Below are 20,488 nucleotides of genomic sequence, written 5' to 3' on the forward strand. Positions count from 1 at the left end.
AGTCAATTTAAATCAATTTAATACAAATTAGTTTAAAAATATGAGCTAATTTTTCTCTTTCTTTGAGTTCCCATCCTACACATATTTAGCGCACATTAATATGTAGGAGTGACTCAAATGCAGAAAATTATTTGCATTCAGCTAGTGGAACAGTTTGATTTGAAAGAATTTCCTATCAGATGGACTCAAAGGAGACAGTGACACCAACTTTGCAGGGAGTCCATTGAGTTCAATATAATAAAAAGTTAAGGTAGAGACAAAGGGGAAGGGGCAAAGACAACTGTAGTAACTCAAAGCAAATACCAGCAGGTAAATGCTGACAGGAACATACTAACATACAGAGAACATCATTGCCACATCCCCGTTGTCCACGCTATTAATCCAATACAGATTAATTATACAAAAATGAGACTACACTGCATGAGATATGGGCAAAAAAAATGTCAATAAAGCACAGTCGGCATTTTCATCACATTCTAAGCTTGCCCAAATGTCTCTACTGCTCTGACTATGAAAGGATTACAGACTTCAAATGCCACACATCTTTACAGTCCAGAGGAGCAGAAGACTTTTATCCCCATGCAGACTGAACAGTCACTCTTTTCACACACACACAGAGGATAGAATAAAAGAACTGCCTTCAACATTGAAATTTGATCTCCAGACAGAAAGAAACACACAAATGTGCACACAAGCACACATGCAACTGGTATGTACAGTTTCATATCTGCACAACTGTTTAATGCCATGTATGAAGGAAGCAAGGGTTATTTCTTGTTGTACTTTTTTCCCCTTTTACAATACTTCACAGTCAGAAAGGAAAAAAACTTCTATGGAGCATGTAAGATTTAGTGTATAGCAACCAGGTAAGCAGAGTGATAGATATGTAGTATTTGGATAGCTGAATTATTGGAAATTTAAAAAGAAGAAATTATATTATTAGATTTCTTTTATATTTTCTTCGAGGTTTTTTAATATGCACTTTGTGTTTGTAGCAACTACAATACCTTTTAAATAACTTTTTGTGAGCACGTTCATCTTCTAGGATAATGCCTTTATCATGCGAAGGTGGAACAGATATGTGCAAATTTTTGGAGGAGTAAGAGTGAAGTTGATTCTGATATAAATCTTCTCTCACCACAGATGCATGGAAACCTCTTTCTTTTGTGATATGAATGTTAATAGAAGGCTAGCAAACAAAACACCAAAATCACCTTGCTCTTTTCTATGGAGAAGGCTACAATTGTTTCCCTACATTGCCATAGGAAACAAAATTTGAAGTTACTGACTGAAGTCTGACCATTAGCTAAATCTCTGCACTTCAAATCTCAAGCAAGTCATCTTTATTTACTCTAGCTGTCATTAGCCACAGCACAAATAACTACAGTTAAACACCTCAGAACCAAAAATTAGCTACTCTACACACGATACCTTCTCCCAGAATATCAGCCTTGCAGCAATACCAGTAAGTGGCCTGAGTCAACATTGGGAACTGAGACTTGTACCTGCATGAAGCAGACAAGTAGTCTGGGACACCTTTCAGAAACATATGGTGAGGCTTTCATGATGAGACACAAGGCTGTGTAAGAAACTGAGACAATAAAAAAATTAACATTGAAGTTTCAGAGCTATTGCCTCTGTGTTCTTATAGAAAACATGGAAGTACTAGGAATCATTTTAGGTAAGGAGTATCTAAGGAGTTTCTGTCAAATACTATAATGATGAAGGCTACAGACTCAGTTCCAAAGGATCTGAATCAGACATGAACTATGATTGATGCTCTCTCTGTGACAAATACTGGAAACAGAATTCTACCACTATATCAGAAATGTGTGTCTGCTAAGATATAGAAGAAAAGTTCAACTACTTTCCCTTAACAGCCAAATAAGTTGTTTTAATAATTCAAGTTATAACGAGAAAGAAGAAAACTGGTGTACAAAAGGCATGAGCAGCAAAACAACATGAACAAGCCAAATGACACTGTTTTTCCCAAAACGGTATCACAGTTTTACATGGCATATTCTGCATAAATAATTCCTGAAATCTTTAAAGAGCTTGTGCACAAAGTGGGTTTGGTAGAGATGTCATGCTGGAACTGAAATGCTAAAAATTATTTCAAGACCCTTTAGTTGAGCTTATCCAAGATTTTGGGCCTGAAAAATCACAAAATTAGACCCAGACAAATACACACATATTTTTTTTTGTTTTACCTTGCTGCGTTGTGATCCTGTCACCTTAAGGAAGGGCAAGGACAAGAAGCGAAATAGTAATAAGAAAAAGAAGTCCAAAGTATTTTTCCGCAGGTGACTGACCAAATACATACACAAAATTGTCTTTTGAACATATAAATACATTATTTAAACATGAGTTTCATAGCTACAGGAAAAATAATAAAGAGAAACAAATGAATAGGATCTTCTCTCAAGACAAAAAATTGAATGCTGAACAAAGAACCCATTATAATTTAGGTAAGGAGCACTAACAAATGCCTTACTGATAATTTTTTTCATACATTGCAATGACCTCCTATTCAACAATTTTCATATCTATAAGCATAAGGCTTTTGATATCTCACAAGCATGTACAGGCTAACTGATAAGAGCATATAGGAATGAACATTCTTTGGTAATGGTAAGCCATATACTGTGTTTCCAGAGGAAAAGAAAAATAAACTCAGAAAAACCCACTGAAATTTGGGTCAATACTGAGATATTTACCAAGAAACAAATGTTTATATATAGAGTATATTACTTGTAACTCAACTGGACTTCTGAGTGTTTGAAAATAATTTATATTGATATTCTTTCTAATTTCTTTATACAGTCAAATAGGGACTATGTACTTAAATAATTCAGTGCTATATTATCCAGCATCATGTAGAAAACATACAGAACATACTATGTCTATAAAACAACGGAGTAAAAGTAAACAGGACCCAAACCACTCCTTAACAATCAGAATAGCACAGATAGATTTATAGCAAATCAATCAGTATATTTAGAATTTTTTAAGAAACCATAAAAGTGTTTATTTCATGTTTCTGTGTTTTAGTAGAGACATGAAATGTAAGTACTAATTGATTTGAAAGACAAAAGAGACACCTTTTAATGTCAGAATCTTAATATGCCAAAACACATTAAAATACTTAAAAAATTAAAGAGCTAAATCCCTCAGTGCCCCTCAGAAGAGAAAATTCTTGCAAACTCCATTTTATTAATGGCAAAAGAGAGACAGATCCCAGAGCAAGCACATGACAAAGACTCAACACTTACACTTGTAATCAACTCGTATGTATCCTTAAACAGTGATGATCAGTAAAAATGCAACATTAAACAGCAATAAATATAGATTTCCTATTCTCAACACAAGCAAAAATCTTAGTAGTACCAGTGAAGTTCACATTTTATTAAGAAGCACTAATACATATATATGAACATAAAACTACTGTATGAATTACTGATACTGAATGTAAATGACTACTGCAAAAAGTAGTATTATAATACCTTAAGAATCCAAACTAAAGGTAGGGCAGAATAATTTAACAGATGCAGCTGTCTATTATCAGACTTGTAGAATAAATTATTAGTTGTAATACCTAACTAAAAAATTAAATGAGATAAATATGTAAGATCCACTAAATTATTCTCTATTTAATCTTATATAATGTAATACTTTGCATGTTTTTATTTCACTAATATTAATCTGGGGACTCGTATCTGCCATATCCAGCTTGTGACATGCAGTTCACTGGCATAATAAGCTGCAGTAAGCCATGAACCAAAAAACATAAATGTCAGCTGGAAGCTATGAAATAATGTCTAACATGACAAGAAAAACAAAATAAGTATAATCTTACTTCAAAACTCTTCACTTCTTCCTCACCATCATCATCTTCTTCATCATGGCAGCTCTGATACCATGTAAAAGAAAACATTTGCTGATAACTCACAATTTACAGATAACACTTTACAAATTATTTCTCTTGAAGTTCTTCACTTTATTAAAACACAAAATAAGCAACAGGTATCAATACAGTTACCTTTGCCATAATGTCAGCATAAGCCATATACAGGAAATCTTCTTCCAATTTGCTGGTTAAGAGAGAGAAGAAAAATAAAATGAAGATTAGGATCATTACAAAAGAACTGAAGTGCCAAATTTTTTTAAAATATCTTAAAATATTTTTAAACATCTTAAAATATTTTTAAATAATTTCTGTGCTCATATATAACTACAAAAATAATTTTTGGAAAACAAAGACTTGGAAACAAAAACTATACAAATAGAAAGGTATAGCCAGCTACAAACACGGCACTTGGAAATCCATAAACGCATTCTAGTAAAGTCAATATAGTAAATTTTTAATTATACTTAGAATAATTTTCATATCCAGAATGTAACTGTCAATAGGGAACATAGACAAAAGACAGAGGAGTAGTGAGTCCTTAACACAGCATCTATAACTGTGAAAATGTCATGTTAAAATCTCTACATACCACAAGCTAAAGAGGTTTGAGTGTAACTCAAATTCACTGTACGTTCATATGCACGTTTTGGCCTAGCTTATGCAATCTCACTTGAAAAGAGACACATATGACTTCAAACACAGAAGTAACCTGAAAATCTGCATACACTCTGCAGTCTCTCACACTATCCCTACCATTTTTCAGTCAAGGCTGTTCGACTGAATAGCAGAATAAGTTGATGTAAAGGATCAACTCTTTTAAGGCTTTCGTCTTCTTCTGGTGGCTCGTCTCCAGGTTTCTTTAGGGAATAAAAAAAAAGATTTTAAAAGCATATTCAATTATCTATAGTGAAAATGTGTTACTCTGTGCAATTTATTAAATGTTAAATATTAACATGTAATTTTGGACAACCAGGAGGAAGCAACTTCCAAACAAAATATGACAAAACTGAACCCTGACTGTGTTTGACACCATGAAGACCTACAAAGATGATACCACTTGCAAAGCTTTGGATTTCCTCTCCCCATTAAAATCGTCCTTCATCCCTAGATTCTGAAAAGAACTTTAATCTTATCCAAAACTAGTTGCAACCAGATGCCATCATTTATTATTACATTGTCTGTTGCTGTGTTAACCAGCTTCATCAGATAAAAATGAGAATCCCATTTCAAGTCTGGGCTAGGTATAATGCTCACCGAGAAACTCTGAGAGACTTTCAGGGAGAAAAAATCCAAACCTGAAGTTTACCAATAGTTTTTGACACAAGGAGCTCTATCTACCAACAATAGCGATGTTGGCAGGATGTAGAATTTCAGGAGATGACAAATCAATAATGTAAAAAAAAATATTATATATGATTCAATAATATATCTAAATGCACAAAGAGGTTTTTGGTTTTTTTTATGTGGTTATTTTGCTTTCAGTTTTAGACAACTCTAGTTGGCTTTCCTTGAGAGAAAAATGTAGTGCTAAACACTATGACAATGATCATAGCAGTGTTCTGAAAAGCATCTATTCAAATCTATCCTCTGACTTCTTACCATTTGCCAAAAGACATTTCAGAAAGTAAGTTTTGCCTATCAAGTTACTAGTAAAACTGCTTCATCCAGACACTTATTTCTATGAAGACTCTGGTAGCTCAAAGAAAATTGATTGCATAAAATATGCCCACTCTTCCTCCTTGTTTGCATCTAGCACTATACACCAGATAAATAAAAATACAGATAAAAAGAATTCCATGCATTGATAAGACAGCACAAGTAATACATTATTATATTGCCATATGTTATATATTAAGCAATAAGGATGGTTTGGCCACTTCAGAGATACAAGAAAAATGGATTCCTGTCTACTAAGAAACAAATTTCATATGCCAAACAGATTCCTGTGGGAATGCTTCTAGATGTCTATGAATACGACTGTTTCTATGGGCCTGTGAAGTCCACCTTTTCCACACAGCTGTACCAAACGTGACTGGTAGCAGCTGAGAATTCCCTTCAATAGATGTCTATGCACAATAGTTGTTTCATATGCCACTCTATAATGGCCATACAAGGATCATTTCCCATTTTTCAGTGTGTGATAATATCTACATCATCAATAACAAGATCAGAACAATTATGGATGTCTTCCCCTGCTCTTTATTTCAATCTTGTTTAGAACACTGACCTTTCCCTTTAATTAACTGGCAGTATTCTGTACTTCATAATGTTATCAACCAGAATATCTCCCTAATGCTATAAAAACAGATGAAACAAAAGGGCAGAAGTTGAGTTAGTGTGTTACTAGTTTACACAGATTTATTGAAATTAAATGGAGGATCAAGTTCACCAATTACTGAGTTAAGTAGAACTCATTATTAAGCACAGCATGAACACTAGAATCAATGATTTTCTGACATTTCTGGAAAATAAGTATGCTTAATTTTCAATGTCTTGAGACATTTGCCTATAATTATTTAAGTGTAAAACAAAAAGGTTTACCTGAATGCAACATAAGAGGGCGAAACAAATAGGTCAGATAAGTTGTAGCTGCTATGTCTAATTCTTGAAGACTTAAAAAACATTATTCTGTATAATCTAATTGCATTATTATTATTATTATTTTATACAGTCTGAATTTCTATTAAACATATTGTTCTTACAAGTTATTATGTCTACTAACATCTTCCAATAAAACAAGTCCACAATTATGTCAAATAAGCTTAAGTGTTCATATAACCTGTTCATTTAAGCAGAAGCATTTTTGCAATTAATAAGAATGTAGTAATAATCATAATAAATAAATACCTTATGATGCTAACATCAAATATCAAAAGTCTAGTTCCCTCAGAGGCTTGATTTGTTGAATCTCAATTAAGAATCAGCACAATTAAGCTCCTCAAAAAAAGCACAAGTGTATACTTTTCTCCTTTAATTTTACAAGTGGAAGGAGATCCACTTTTGCATAACAGACATAAGGATAAGTGATTCTGCAGGAAACAAAACTGCAAGTGTAAGTTCAGTTCTCTGCTTTTATGTGATGGAAATGCTCAATTCCCACATCCCAGAAAAAGCTCTTACCACCAGTCTATAAATTGCCAGGATCTGGCATAGGCAGGAATAAAGTAGCTTTGACTGTATTTGTTCCTTTAAATTATTTTTACTTAGCAGAGAAGAATTGCCAAGGTTCTCAGTACTGAGAAAGAACTCACTATGGCATAAAAGATTGTAGTGTACTAACCACAGAAAGTTACAGGACAGGAATCTTGCCTATAGTTTCTGGGTCCTGGATTGATGAATTTTCCTATTTAATATGTGAACAGCCCCGAAACTTCAGGCAACCCTTCAAGAATACATCAGAGAGACTAAGATTCCTCCTTTCTCCCCTTCCAGATGAGCTCTGCTACCCTAGTCTAGTGATTCCATCTTGACAGTTCAAGAAACTTGCTAAAATTCCTTGCTAAACCAGGGTATAATTTCCCTAAGAGGAACCTGCACCAGCAACAAAACCACATCTTTCATGATATCCACAAAGCATTCTTTGTCATCTCCACAAAGAAACTCCAACACTCACCCTTCTGAGAGTGAGTGCTCTAAGGTAGCATGAATGTGATGTAAATTTATTTAAAGTACACATGGAGTTTTGTGTGCTCTTTTGAACGAAAGGTGCAGTACATCTCTCCCCAAGAGAGCAATAGAAACACACATATCCATATGCTTAAAGAATTACAAGGGAATTCCTGTAGGTTTTTTTTAATAAAGGATGATATAAAAGCCAGGCCAGTCTGTTTCTGTCTTCTCTGAGACAGTTGTTCACTCAAACTACCAGCTGGTAAGGAGTTACTAATAAACGTAGCAAATATATACATTCATCATGGAGGTAAGGAGATAATCCTTCATGTCCGTGTAGCCAAATTACCATGCTGAGTTATTTCTTTGCACGTACACACCTGCACATGCACACACACAGGCAAAGACCTATCATGTTCCACTGCAAACTCATGCTCCCGACTGCTAAAACAGAACTATTTTTGAGACTGAACCTGCACTATTTAAAACACTTGCTTTGTGCTGGGATACCTAAGGATATCAGTTTAAAAGGCTGTATACAAAGTAAACATTTGTACAAGTCTCTTGTTTGTTCACAAGGCTTGCTCCTAAGAATGCAACAATTAATTCTTCCTGTGTGCTGGCAAAACTGAACTTCATAGTCTGTGTTGAGCTCATTGCTGCTGATTTCCCTTTCACTATTTGGATCCTAATTTTGACATTTTTTTACAACTTAAGTAGCTGGTTTTAAGCATAAACTTTATGCAGTAAAAGCAGATTATTACTTTTTTTTCTAACAGAAATTTTACGGTTAGCTTCCTCTCTCTCTCTTGCAGAGAGAAGGCTCTCCTTACCATAAAAAGACAGATTTCAGACTCTGTTCTGTTGGACCTCCCAGGGACTGAATCAGTTCCTAGCACTAGTTCTTACCCAAGCTGTGAAAAAGCTACCTTTCAGAGAGACAATTGTAAGGGATGAGGACCCCAGACTTAAATGAAAATCACTATAGGTATTTACAAGACTAAAGCCATGGCTCTAACACTTCACCACTGGGAAAAATCTTCATGTCCCTGACAAGATGATCCTTCTGTGAAGAAGCAGACTCCGACAGCTTCTAAGGAACTGACTGATCTAAAACTAGATTCCTCTATTATCATTCTAACCTTTTGACTGAAATGGCTTTCATGTGGATTAGGTAGTCCTCAAATACACAAAGGTTAGCTGCAAAACAGGAGGGAATAGCTGTTCCAGTTCTTCACAGGGCAAAAGATAAGAGACAGGGGAATGACAGCAATTGATATGTAATTTAGAAATAAAGCTTTATAAAAGGCTACTGAAGCCCTGAAGCAAACAGCCTGAGGGGATTTTGGAATCTCCATCGTGGTAATTTTTTAAAAGCTGTCACAGTGACTTGGTTATAGATCATCCCTTTGGGTAGAGATAGCTTAAGTGATATCTTAGCTACTTCACAGATTTATAATTATTATTATACAAGATGAATGTTAACCCGCAATACATTCCTATGACCCTTTCACCCAGACGTACTGCTAAGTCTTCTATCAGTTTGTCTTCAAAATAGTGTTCTTCTGTCTCAATCCAAGATTTATCATAGCCTTGAAGAAAGAGATTGACGGCTCGGTGTCTAAAAAGGAACATTTAAAACAAAAGCCATAAACTTTTAAAAAGAAGACTTGGTCAACATGAATTTCATTTATCTTGAAGAACTGTCCAATCATTACAACAGTAGCTTAAAAGGGATGCAAAATTTCTATGGCTAAACATATCAAAGCACCCATTTAAAAAGAAAATTTACAATAAAATGTTACATTTAAAACTGCACCCCACTAACCTGTAAAACTGATACTAAAACCCAGTAATTATTTAGGAACAGATGATAAATAAAAATTTAAATAAATTAAAGAAATAAAATAAACTGCCACTTTGGCAGTTATTTTTTAACATAAAATAATTTTGTATTTTTAATACAAATATTAAGATAACAGCAATAGATAACTTTTGGATTATGCTCAAATAATTGCATATTTTATGTTCAGGATTAGACTTGAAATCAGACATCAAAAATTATATTTTTTGCCATTCTTTTCAGAAGATAAAAAAAAGTAATGAAATCTAATTTAAAAAGCAATGCATTAACTATAATACCAAGTAGTTTATCAATTGCTGGGTTTGTCTTTTTTTTTTTTTTTCTTCCTTTTGAACTTGCCAAATAGCTCTGTATGAATATTAGTGCATTTGTGAAGGACAGAACCATAGAGCTCTTACCTTGGCAGATTATACAAGGGAGCCATTCTAAAGCAGGCCACTACTGCTCGTTTCCTCTGTTTAGACAGCAGCTTATGCCACACTGCTTTTTTGGACCGCTGAGGATGCTCAACCTGTTACACAAAATACACACAGAAAAATAATGTGGCAATGTCCCGAGTGGCCGTAAACAGTAATATTAGTAAAAATGTTAGTCAACAGATAAATCAAGTAGAAAAGCAAGAGAAGAACAGATCAGAAGAAGTGCTCTAGACAGAGTTCAAGCATTCTGCCAAATCACAGAATCAGAATTTAGAAAACAAGAGAAAAATCTCCCTTTTCTGGCATGATATAGATAATGATATAGACATCTTTTTCTTACTTCATTCTACTTTTTCTGTCTTTTAGATAGAACACTATCATCAATAATGCCATCTCTCAGGAAACCTTAACTTTTAATGCAAAGAATCTTCCTTCATTGTATCTTTTATATGTAACTCTTTACACATGTACATGTAAATTGTACGTCTTCACATTGTCTGAGACAATATATTCAAAGAAATTTTCATGGGTACACAATCTTTTATTTGTAATATTTACCATGATCAGCTATGATGGAAAGGCATTAACTTTAAAAAAGAGTGACAAGTACAAAGACTTAAGACTAAATCTTTTCTCCGAAGTAGCACAGACTGAATGTACATAAAATTCATAAATACTTCTGAATACTGAATGCATAAAATACTTCAAAACACTTTAGCTATGTTTCATGAAACTACAGCTCTGTCTTAAAATATATTCTCTTTCTGCATCTTGGTTCTACAGTAGCATGAGATGAAATAGGGTGTGCTCCATCTTTATCTTTTATTCTTTTAGGGTTTCTTCTTCCACTTTTTATTCTTGTTCCCATCCAAAGAGAATTATTTCTGTGGTCCTGAAGAGAACCTGCCTATTTCTGTATATAGGCTGACTGGATAACTGGGAACTATGATTGCAGGCTGTGCTAAGGATCACTCCTTTCCCACAGACTATTCATGGTTTCTGTGTTTTATTTCACACATCTTCCATAAATATAATTTAATGTATGCAACTCTTGTAGAGTTAAGGGGGTTGAACTTTGGGTGGGCTGTTTGTTTTTTTTATGGGGGGTTGTTTCTTTTACAAATTCCTACACTCATCTGTACTCCAACAGCATCAAAGAAGCCAGTGGAAGTTAGCATTTCTACCCTGAAAGTCTTGGTAATTCTCCCTTGCAACACAATCAAGCATTATATGTCAAATATGTAGTGACAATTCTGATATTCATGTAGACTCAATATTCAGTCCAAATTTGGTAATCCAGTTTAGTGAAAGACAAAAAGAAATCAATAGTTAAACAACAAACATTTAATTAAAACAGACAAAAACACTGCCATTCAGTGAAATGCATAATTATAATTGTAAGATTAAATGGTAGCAATCCTAAACACAAGTTCTTTCTAAAAGACAAAATGCAAATGAAAAATATTTTTAAGAGACAGGACAGAAAAAGCATTCACTGCAAACATGTTTACAGTCACAAAAGAAAAAAAAACACAGTGCTTATAATTTAAAAGTCAGACAAATCCAAATGTGAAAGTTAGGTAATTAGTAAGATCTTTACAAACAATTATAAATCCCTCTATACTTTCCCAAAAGAAATAGCCTCGGCCTACGCAAGCAGATTTCTGAAAACAGCAAAAACAAAATAGTTAGGTCTGCATGGAAAGAAAATACGGAGAATGGACTGATCATTGCCAGTGCAATACAGAAAGCATTCAGAGTATGTATATATGGAGAACAGAGTATTTGTATACAGGGAGCAGAGGATTACTCAAGACTGTCATAAAAACAGATGCAGTGCTCACATATTAACTCATTTTAAAGACACCAGATTTCCCATTTCAGTAACAAAGCATTTATCCTTAGAATTTATCTATGGAAGACATGTAAAGCTGTGAAGCTAAATCTTAAAACAAATAAGTGTAAGGTAGCCATTAAAAAAGCAGAATACTTGTCAACAAGTCATTGGTTAAGTCTTGATCAGAATAACTGTTCTTAAATGTCGATCTGGCAATTATTACAGTGGGAATCCATCCTGTTCTGTACTACTGCTGGATCATCTCAGTCAACTTCAATAAAATCAGGGTGGAAGACAAAAGCTTTCCCTCCCTCCCCCCCATATTTCTAGGTTTTCTCTCATCTTTCCCCAGAACAACTCTATATACTTTCAAATCAGCACCCATTCTCCTCTCTCTTTCAGAGGCAAACCATAATTGACAAGGATTTACTTCCATGTTCTATCTCTTTTTGCTTGCTCCACACATATTCAGCAACAGGTAAAATTTAGTGACTCCTCCTCATTTTCCTCTACCAAACTGTGTAAGGTTGTTGAACTTGCAGCAAATCCATAGCAAGGCTGGCAAACTGTATGAAGAGGGGTTGTGTGATGCAACAGACAGGAGAGAGATATTCACATCAACACACCTTCTACAGAGTGCGTATACAAGCACATTCACATATCTCTTAGGTCCCTATTGACGGAACCAGTGACCTCCTGACAGTGAGGAAACATCCTGACATTGGATCAGGAAACATCCTGAGTGAAACCAACTAATCTAATGAGAATGTAAGAGAACCTTGAATTTTCAAATCTTCTTTGAAAATGAAAAAAAAAAAAAAAAAATCAATAAAATTTGAGGGCGGTTTGTAGCCTATGTTGTGCAACCAGCAGTCTTCATCTCTGCCGGCAGGAACATCGTCCAAGTTAATGTCCTGTTTTTTTCACTACATTTTAAAATTGAAAAAAACATAATAAATCTAAATTGCAAAATAGGTAATAATTCAAAAAGCAAAGTCACAAAAACAACTTTTCAACTAGTCTTTGACCTGTAAGATGCACTCATATAGAAGATTTTTAATCTTCATCTTTTAAAGAATATGGAAAGGACACAAAATGAACTGCAGAATTACTTAAATAAAAGGTACTGTAATTCAGGTGACATTGGAAGCCCATATATTAATACAAAAATATTAAATACTACAACAGAGCTTTTTGCCAGATTCTGAAGCAACTTAAAGTTTCTGACAGATCATTCTCAGAGAAAATAATTCCTCCAAGCTGCTTCTGCTGTTTCTTGAATGTGGCAAGGAATGTATGAGCTCACCAGATTGGCAAAACAAATTGTTGTTGGAACTGCTGCAAATACACTGTGAGATAGATATGACCACGATATTGAACTGCAAAACACAAGATTAAGCACGTAAACAGTAGCCATCAAAAGAAAGAAAAAAGAATATAACATTAAATACAGCAGGTGAAAGTACAAATGAAAGGGTGAACACTTTTACGTAGATTAAGAAGCAATGGAATTGGTAAAATGTGCCTAACCTGTTCCAGGTGAAACAGCACATTAGCTATATCAAGGACCCTTTCCACAGTCTTCTCTGGATCTGAGGAATCTTCAGTCCTGTTTGGCAAATCTTTGTAAAGTGCCATCTGCCATCTAATGGCGGGATCCTCAAGCTGCAGGAGAAAGATTTCACATGTCACCTGGGCAAAATGTTCCAAACAGTTTAACCAGTAGAGAAACTCCTTCAAAAATAAACTGGAACACTTTATACGGCTAACCTACACCCTTACATGTCTAACCCATACAACATCCATTACACTGAGAGAACAAGACTAATTTGTGCAATGCGTTGTAAGAGCTTCCATAAAACATGAAATGTTTTGGGTTGCAAAGCACCTTTAAGGACATCTACTTCCAACCCCGCTGCCATACACAAGGACACCTTCCACAAGACCATATTTCTCAAACCAATATCCCACTTGGCCTTGAATACTTCCAGAAATGATGCATCTGCATTTTCGGTGTGCAATCTGTCCCACAGAACTAAAATACTAATAATCACACAAATAGCAAAAAAATCATTGGTCAACAAATAGCACTGGCACCAGCAATGAATATAATATTTGAGGAAAAGTAATGAATATGAGGTACAGAGACATAACTTAGCACACTGCGTTTCCCATTACTAAATGAAACAACATTGAAAGTGTTGCTCTACTAATTTGGACTACTTAGTTTTCAGTCATGGAAATTAGTAGCATTGCTATTATTTACATCTATTTTTAACTTTTTTAATTGTTAGAAAATCCTAATTTTACTGATTATTAGCAAAAAAAAAAGTTAATTTGGAAAAATGAAATCAAGATACATTTGCTTATCAGCCTACAAATTATAAAGAACTGTAAGAAGCAAAATGGTTTTTTATGAAGTTTTTCTCTTTACTTTTAATTTTTTTCTATTTCATTAATCTGTAATTCTCTGTTTTACAGTTGGTGATTTCTCTTTTGGTTTGTTTTGTCTCCCCAGTCCTTCTGCTAATCAAGACTGATGCAACACACTTTGTAACTATTTACTGTGCCTATGACACTGATGAACATTTTACTGAGAACTGTGGCCAGTGATCATTCCTGATTATGCATTTATGGTTGAAAATACACTGATGGCCAGAGAACTTGGTGGGCTAAACCCTACTGATTTCCCTAGAGCTTGGACTCAACACTTGTCTAAAACTTCTTTGTGGATCCAGATTTCAATTTGTGCCTAAGATGAGACAATAATGCTAATTCACTTCCACAAAACATATTATATGATACATGGCTTACTCAAGTTCCAGGAATGATTAAAAACTTACACAGTTGTTCATTAATAGCTTATTATAACCTAGAAAGCCACATTTTGCAGGAATTTCTTCTACCTTTCGGCTTTTCCATTTCTTAACAATTGTCACATCCACAGTCTTTGTCTGAGCATTTGACTGGATCATCATGAATGGATAGTCCACAAAAGACTTTTTAATAACAGGTGGAGATGTCTTTTGATCTGAGGACTCCTCACATTCTATCAAGGTACAGCTTTTTTGTATAGGTAGTTTTCTAAGGGTATGAGTAGTTGTCATTTCAAGGTGTGAATTAGAATGGCTGGAAGAAGATTTTGGTGACTTGAGCTTCATCCATGTCAAAATGAATGCAAGTTTCGTCATCAATTTCTTGAAATAAAAGGCTTGGTACTGAGTAACAGCATGCAGGCATGCAAGGAAAGGAAAGACAGAAACAGGATGAAGACAAATGTACAAATGCAGACATAGGTAGACAAATGCATGAAACAGACGCCACAACATTAATAGCTAAAGATTCAGAAGGATGATTCTCTAATAGTGCAGTACTCCAAAAAGGAATCTAATTGCTCTAATGTAAATAACAGAACATTAGGTGTCTGTGAGAAGTGGTTAACAGAAAACACCATTTGAAGAAAGAATATTGCTATGGCTGGAAGAAAAACAGTATTCAACAAGCAGTATTTTCCCAATATTTTGAGAGCCACTTTACACAAACACCACTTAAACTAAGTTACATATTAATTCATGGTAGAAAGTAATAATTTAAATTTATAAGACCATTTGGCCTACATTCCCATTACATCTGACTCAATTAGACAACAGAAGGGTAGACTGTGCCTGATGACATAATTTTTTGTAACAAGAAACATCATACTTGACTATATAGTTACTGAATCCTAACAACATTGGAGAATTACAGAATAAATTGCATTGTAATTTTCATAACTACTGAATTTAACTTTAGGCATTAAACTCTAAGTAATCAGTTACACACTTGTATTTAGTGTTAACTCTAGATGTGTCACTGCTAAATAATTGTTTTGTCCGCAGTTAACTACTTGTCACATACAGGTCTAAATCAGAGCTTTTAAAAATTAATAAAACAGTATGCAAACAACCATAAAATAAAGCTAACTAATAATAGTTTTGTTATCTATGCGTTATGTGGTTCTCTTTCAGATATTCATCTTCCACTAGGAATTCATTTAAAAATAGGAAATTCTTCAGTCACTGATGAAGTTTAAAACTGGAAAATCCAATAGTGTGGACTTTGGATTAGCTAAAATTACTTTCGTCTTAATCATCAAGGCACTCTGAAATTGTATCAATCTAAGAAATCACAAAGCACTTTTATTCTCATGTAGTATAAACAGAGAAGACATATGTTGCTTAACAACAGCAAACTTCCAATTGGAGCGTGGGAAGTTTCTGAAGAGAGAGCACAGACCAAGGTATTAGGATGTATCATGACTTTCAGGCAACAAAGCAGTAAGAGACAGACATTTCTTAACAGCAGAATGTATCACTGAAGAAATAAAACAGAAACTGAAATAGTTAAAACAGGAGGATAAGTGCTAAACAGTGACATGAAATCCCAGGCAAGACTTGTAACTGCATGCCTTACAAAATGAAATTATGCAAATACTGAAAAGGTCAGAACAGAAATATCTATCATTGTCACTGAAAAAATACTGTTGAAGTTTATACACAAAATCACCTCATGTTCAAAGGTATTATGTTCTTGGCATTCATATTGTTTAAATACTGTTGTTCACTAAGATCTTCAGAAACATGCTTTCTTCCTAGTACCTTGCCTGTGTGTTTTCTGCTTCTCAGTATGTAAAAATATTTGCTATGCAAGGATAAGTATTTCAAGGTTTTAGGATTTAACCAAATCTTTTGCTTTCAGAGTAAGCCTTCATATATGCAAACCCTATAATTTAAACACTTTTGTTGTTAACATGGCAGTGACATATGGAAAACATGATGGGAGAAAATTAATCTTCACATATTATTCAGGAAGAACCATCTCACTACCAGCTCACTAAAAAAGAAAAAAAAATTATTACTGCCATGCACTGATTGCAGTGGAATCTAGACTTCTGAATGATTCTTAAATAACTGTCCAGAAAAATCACACAATTTTCAACTCATGTTTACTCTTTTGTGAATTTATAATAAGCATAGAAAACAGTAATTAATCTTTTTCTTGAAGCGAATAAAACATGGGGCTGAGGGAGGAAGTAGAGGACAATCCTAGGTAAAGCAACATCCATATGTATGATTCCATTATTCTTCAATAGAGGAGACAAGTGTATAATTTTATTACGCTTCCATATTCTGGCTTCTTTTTCTTTATTTAAAGCATTAATAAAACAGTTTAATTATGCTGTCCAGTTCAAGACTTTTCCCCTAAAGCTATTCACTTGGAACTAACTGGAATTCAGTAACAAAAATCTATTTTTTTCCCCCTAAATACCTTATTTTCCCAGGGTTGAAAAGCAGGAACAAAACTGAGAAAATTGGAGATTACAGAGTATGTCAAAATGGCAGCTTCCTTTTCATTTACCCTCCAAATTGATACTAACTAACTTTGAGCATTTTGCAGACTTCATTTCAAGTAATAGTAGGTGGAATTCAAACAGTGATAGAACTTCCTTCCATTTCCAATTTTGTATTAATGGTGTGAATGGAGGGACCTCACACATTGGAACTGGCATTTTAACATTTACAATATTTTGCAAAGTGTTTCTCAAATGACTGTGTTTTGCATCTCAACCCAATGTCTTCAACAGATCTCTTAACCAGGAAAAAAAATTTGAATGGCCATATGCTACTGTATATAATGCACATACACACACATAAAAAACCTAACATACAAACAAGTTACTTGACAGAAGAGAATAAGGGAGTACGAGTTATCCTTATTAATCAAGGCAGGTTGTCATTATACACCATCAACATATGAATTCAAAGGAAGAAAAAATCAAATTTTAAAACTGCATAAAGATTACCTTGCCCTGAAGGTGAAGATTACTGCGGATGACATCTCGTACTTCATCTTCTGTGTCTTTCTGCCAATAGATTTCAAATCATAAATTAGGATAGAAGGCAATTAGTAAACATGATGATTAATTTAAATATCAACCTTGGGCTTCATGAGATGATGAATGCAACTAACAATGTGAAAGATTGAGAAAAATCTCATAGACAAATCTTTTTTTTTTAATCCAAGCTCACAGGATTAAGTTCTGGATGGCATCATACATATCTGATCACAATAACGCTAAATGTGTACCTGAATTCAAATTGCTAATATACACATACTGAAAGTTTCACCAAATAAAACCAATAACATGAACAGAGCCTTCTGATTTGAGTTCTGTTTGTTTTGTAGAGCTCTTTTACAGCACCCTTTATAGGGTTCAGTTCATCAGTCCAGTGGTCATATAATACCCTAAAATGTAGGAAGTATTATTGCTTGAGAAAAGGAGCATATTCCAAATTAAAATCAAGCTATTGCACTGGGAGTATATACCCAAAATAATCCCTTTTAAAACTCTATCCCTACAGAAATTCATTCACTCACATGAGAGTAATTTGAAGGAATTATTTATGACATTGGGCGAAGAAGTTAGGAAACAGCAAGTTCTTAATTTTATGAGAGTCACAGAATCAGCCTGTTTGGAAAAGACTTTTGAGATCAACCAAACTCAAGATTCATAAAATATAACAAACACTACTTTGCATTAACAATAAAGAGAGAAAAATAACTAGTTCAACTACTGAATGCTATCTCTATTCATATACAGATCATTCTGAAATATTTCCATACTGATCACAAGTATGTTCAAACTGAAATTTTTAAGTCATGAGGAAAATATGCAGAGATATACCATAATCACCCACTGTGCCCTTATAAAAGAGAATTATAATCTTGATTCTCTGTGTCATGCTGTAAGAATTAACACACAGTGAAATATTCAAAGAAATTAATTAGAAAATATTTCTACCTTTTAGAAATGCAAAAAGAGCACCTACCATGCTAAATCGATTTTTGGCCAGTGCAATTAGCTCTTGGTCTCCAGGAGCACAAATGTTTAGGCCTATTGGAAGCAATCTCTTCAGTGCTGCCACAATAAGAGAGGTCTGCATAGAGTAGCGGTCACCTTTTCGCTTCATCTTCTTCCTTTCCTGGTCAGAAACCGCTGCCTGCAGAATAAAGCAGAGAGGGGAAAAAAAAAAAAAACAAATCCAATATTAAATAAATGAACTGTACTAGCAACTTTGCACTTGTCTCTAGTCTAACAATTTCCTTATTACATACACAGGTGTGACCCCACACATTGGAACTGGCATTTTAACATTTGCAATATTTTGCAAAGTGTTTCTCAAATGACTGTGTTTTGCATCTCAACCCAATGTTTTCAGCAGATCTCTTAACCAGAAAAAAAAACCAAAAACAAAAGCAAAAAAAAAACCTTTCCCCACCAAAGAAACAAAAAAAAAAAAAAAATTGAACAATAAAAGGTGCATCTCTGGAGTCTTCCTGACTCCTTCTCTTTGCAAGGAGAAAAATATGAAAATCTTCACACTACCTTAGACATCTTAGATTTGGTGTCACTGATAAGGAAAGACATGTTGTTGATTTCATTTTGTACCACAAAGTTCTGCTCTTCCCTTTTGAAATTCTGGAAATACACAGAAGATCTCAGTTAGAAACAATTATATGAGTACTTTATCTAAATATACCTTAAATATAAATACAAATTAGGTAGAAATATGCAAAATCCATAAGTTAAGAAAAGGGGTAAAAATGAACAGATGATCAACAACGTCCTGGAATATGAGCTTCATTTACATTGTGTAACTCAGGTGGCATATGTTTGGGGATTTTCCCCACATTAGAGGGAAGGAAATGTTTCCCTACCCATGAAAGAGACATAATAAAAATCTAATTCCTCCTACAATTCAATATAAAGCAGGTTTTTACAGGTTTTTTCAGTTTTCCCTTAGTAGTAAATTATTCATTCATTTCTTCCGCATTATAATTTCCACCATATTCAGGTACCATTATCTATCTACAGTGTAATAACTTTTTGTGCACAGTGTGGTTTATAATAAATCTTACAGTCAAATTCAGGCACAAGTACTGAAGTTATAAGGCATCTTGTTCACCAGACCTCAGAGAATTGAAGCTATAGCAAATAAATAAATTTAGTATAGACAACAGTCCATACAAACATCTAATGCCTGAAACAAACTAGAGTCTTTTGGGTTTTTAATTCTATGTGTTCCAGTGTTCACTGAATCATGTTTAAGAAATATCAGGGCTTACTAGGTGTGAGTACAAAAAGGCTATGGGGTTAAAATAATTGGAAAGAAAAAAAAAAGACTTAAGGATACAAAATACAGTGAGCTTAATATATCATAAAAACATCCCAAACCAAGCAAACAACAAACCCAAAAGAAACAAACCAGAATATGTAAATAAAATATCACTGATCAGTTTACTGTGTTACAAAATACGATCCAACTCTTCTATGCTCTCTGCCATTTCGAAACTCTCAGAAATGTGAGTCATTTATACTTTCCCATATGCAGTTTCACTTCTGCCATTAAATGTGGTTTTAAAACATTACCATTAAATAACTGATCTACCTATTAAGAAACCTCATTAAAGCAAGTATTTTCCAAGGAATTACTTACATGAGACTTTGACCAGTAAATGAAGACCTCAGCCACCATGCGGAACAATTCTTCTGCTTCAGGATTGGGTTCTTTCAGCCATTTTGCCCTAAAATTTGGTGAAAGGATGAAAAGGGGGATAATACTAATTGTCTTTATGCTTTGAAATCACTTTTCAATATTCTACAAGGATACAAGTCAACAAAATCAATAACATATGCTTTTAATCCTTTCTGGTAGTAGTGGCTTTTTGATGTCCTACTTCAAAACCCTTAAAATCCTTTAATATTAATCCTCATTCTAATCCAATAGATCTGGATTGCAATTTTGTTTTGT

General features: G+C 34.1%; 1 protein-coding gene across 1 annotated transcript in view; it reads right to left on the reverse strand.

The window, feature by feature from the left end:
* Nucleotides 1-20,488, reverse strand: part of RYR2 (ryanodine receptor 2) — a 286,628-nt gene that overhangs the window by 51,529 nt on the left and 214,611 nt on the right. The window contains exons 71-82 of the mRNA XM_062489006.1: nucleotides 20,174-20,261; nucleotides 19,063-19,155; nucleotides 18,506-18,676; nucleotides 17,479-17,538; nucleotides 13,167-13,301; nucleotides 11,404-11,463; nucleotides 9,779-9,891; nucleotides 9,041-9,137; nucleotides 4,661-4,764; nucleotides 4,040-4,091; nucleotides 3,857-3,910; nucleotides 2,211-2,234 (exon numbers count right to left, since the gene is read on the reverse strand). Of these exons, the coding sequence (XP_062344990.1) occupies nucleotides 2,211-2,234; nucleotides 3,857-3,910; nucleotides 4,040-4,091; nucleotides 4,661-4,764; nucleotides 9,041-9,137; nucleotides 9,779-9,891; nucleotides 11,404-11,463; nucleotides 13,167-13,301; nucleotides 17,479-17,538; nucleotides 18,506-18,676; nucleotides 19,063-19,155; nucleotides 20,174-20,261 (1,051 nt within the window). The remainder of the gene's footprint in view (nucleotides 1-2,210; nucleotides 2,235-3,856; nucleotides 3,911-4,039; nucleotides 4,092-4,660; nucleotides 4,765-9,040; nucleotides 9,138-9,778; nucleotides 9,892-11,403; nucleotides 11,464-13,166; nucleotides 13,302-17,478; nucleotides 17,539-18,505; nucleotides 18,677-19,062; nucleotides 19,156-20,173; nucleotides 20,262-20,488) is intronic.

This window comes from Cinclus cinclus, chromosome 3 (assembly GCF_963662255.1).
Source record: "Cinclus cinclus chromosome 3, bCinCin1.1, whole genome shotgun sequence".
Taxonomy (NCBI): Eukaryota; Metazoa; Chordata; class Aves; order Passeriformes; family Cinclidae; genus Cinclus; species Cinclus cinclus.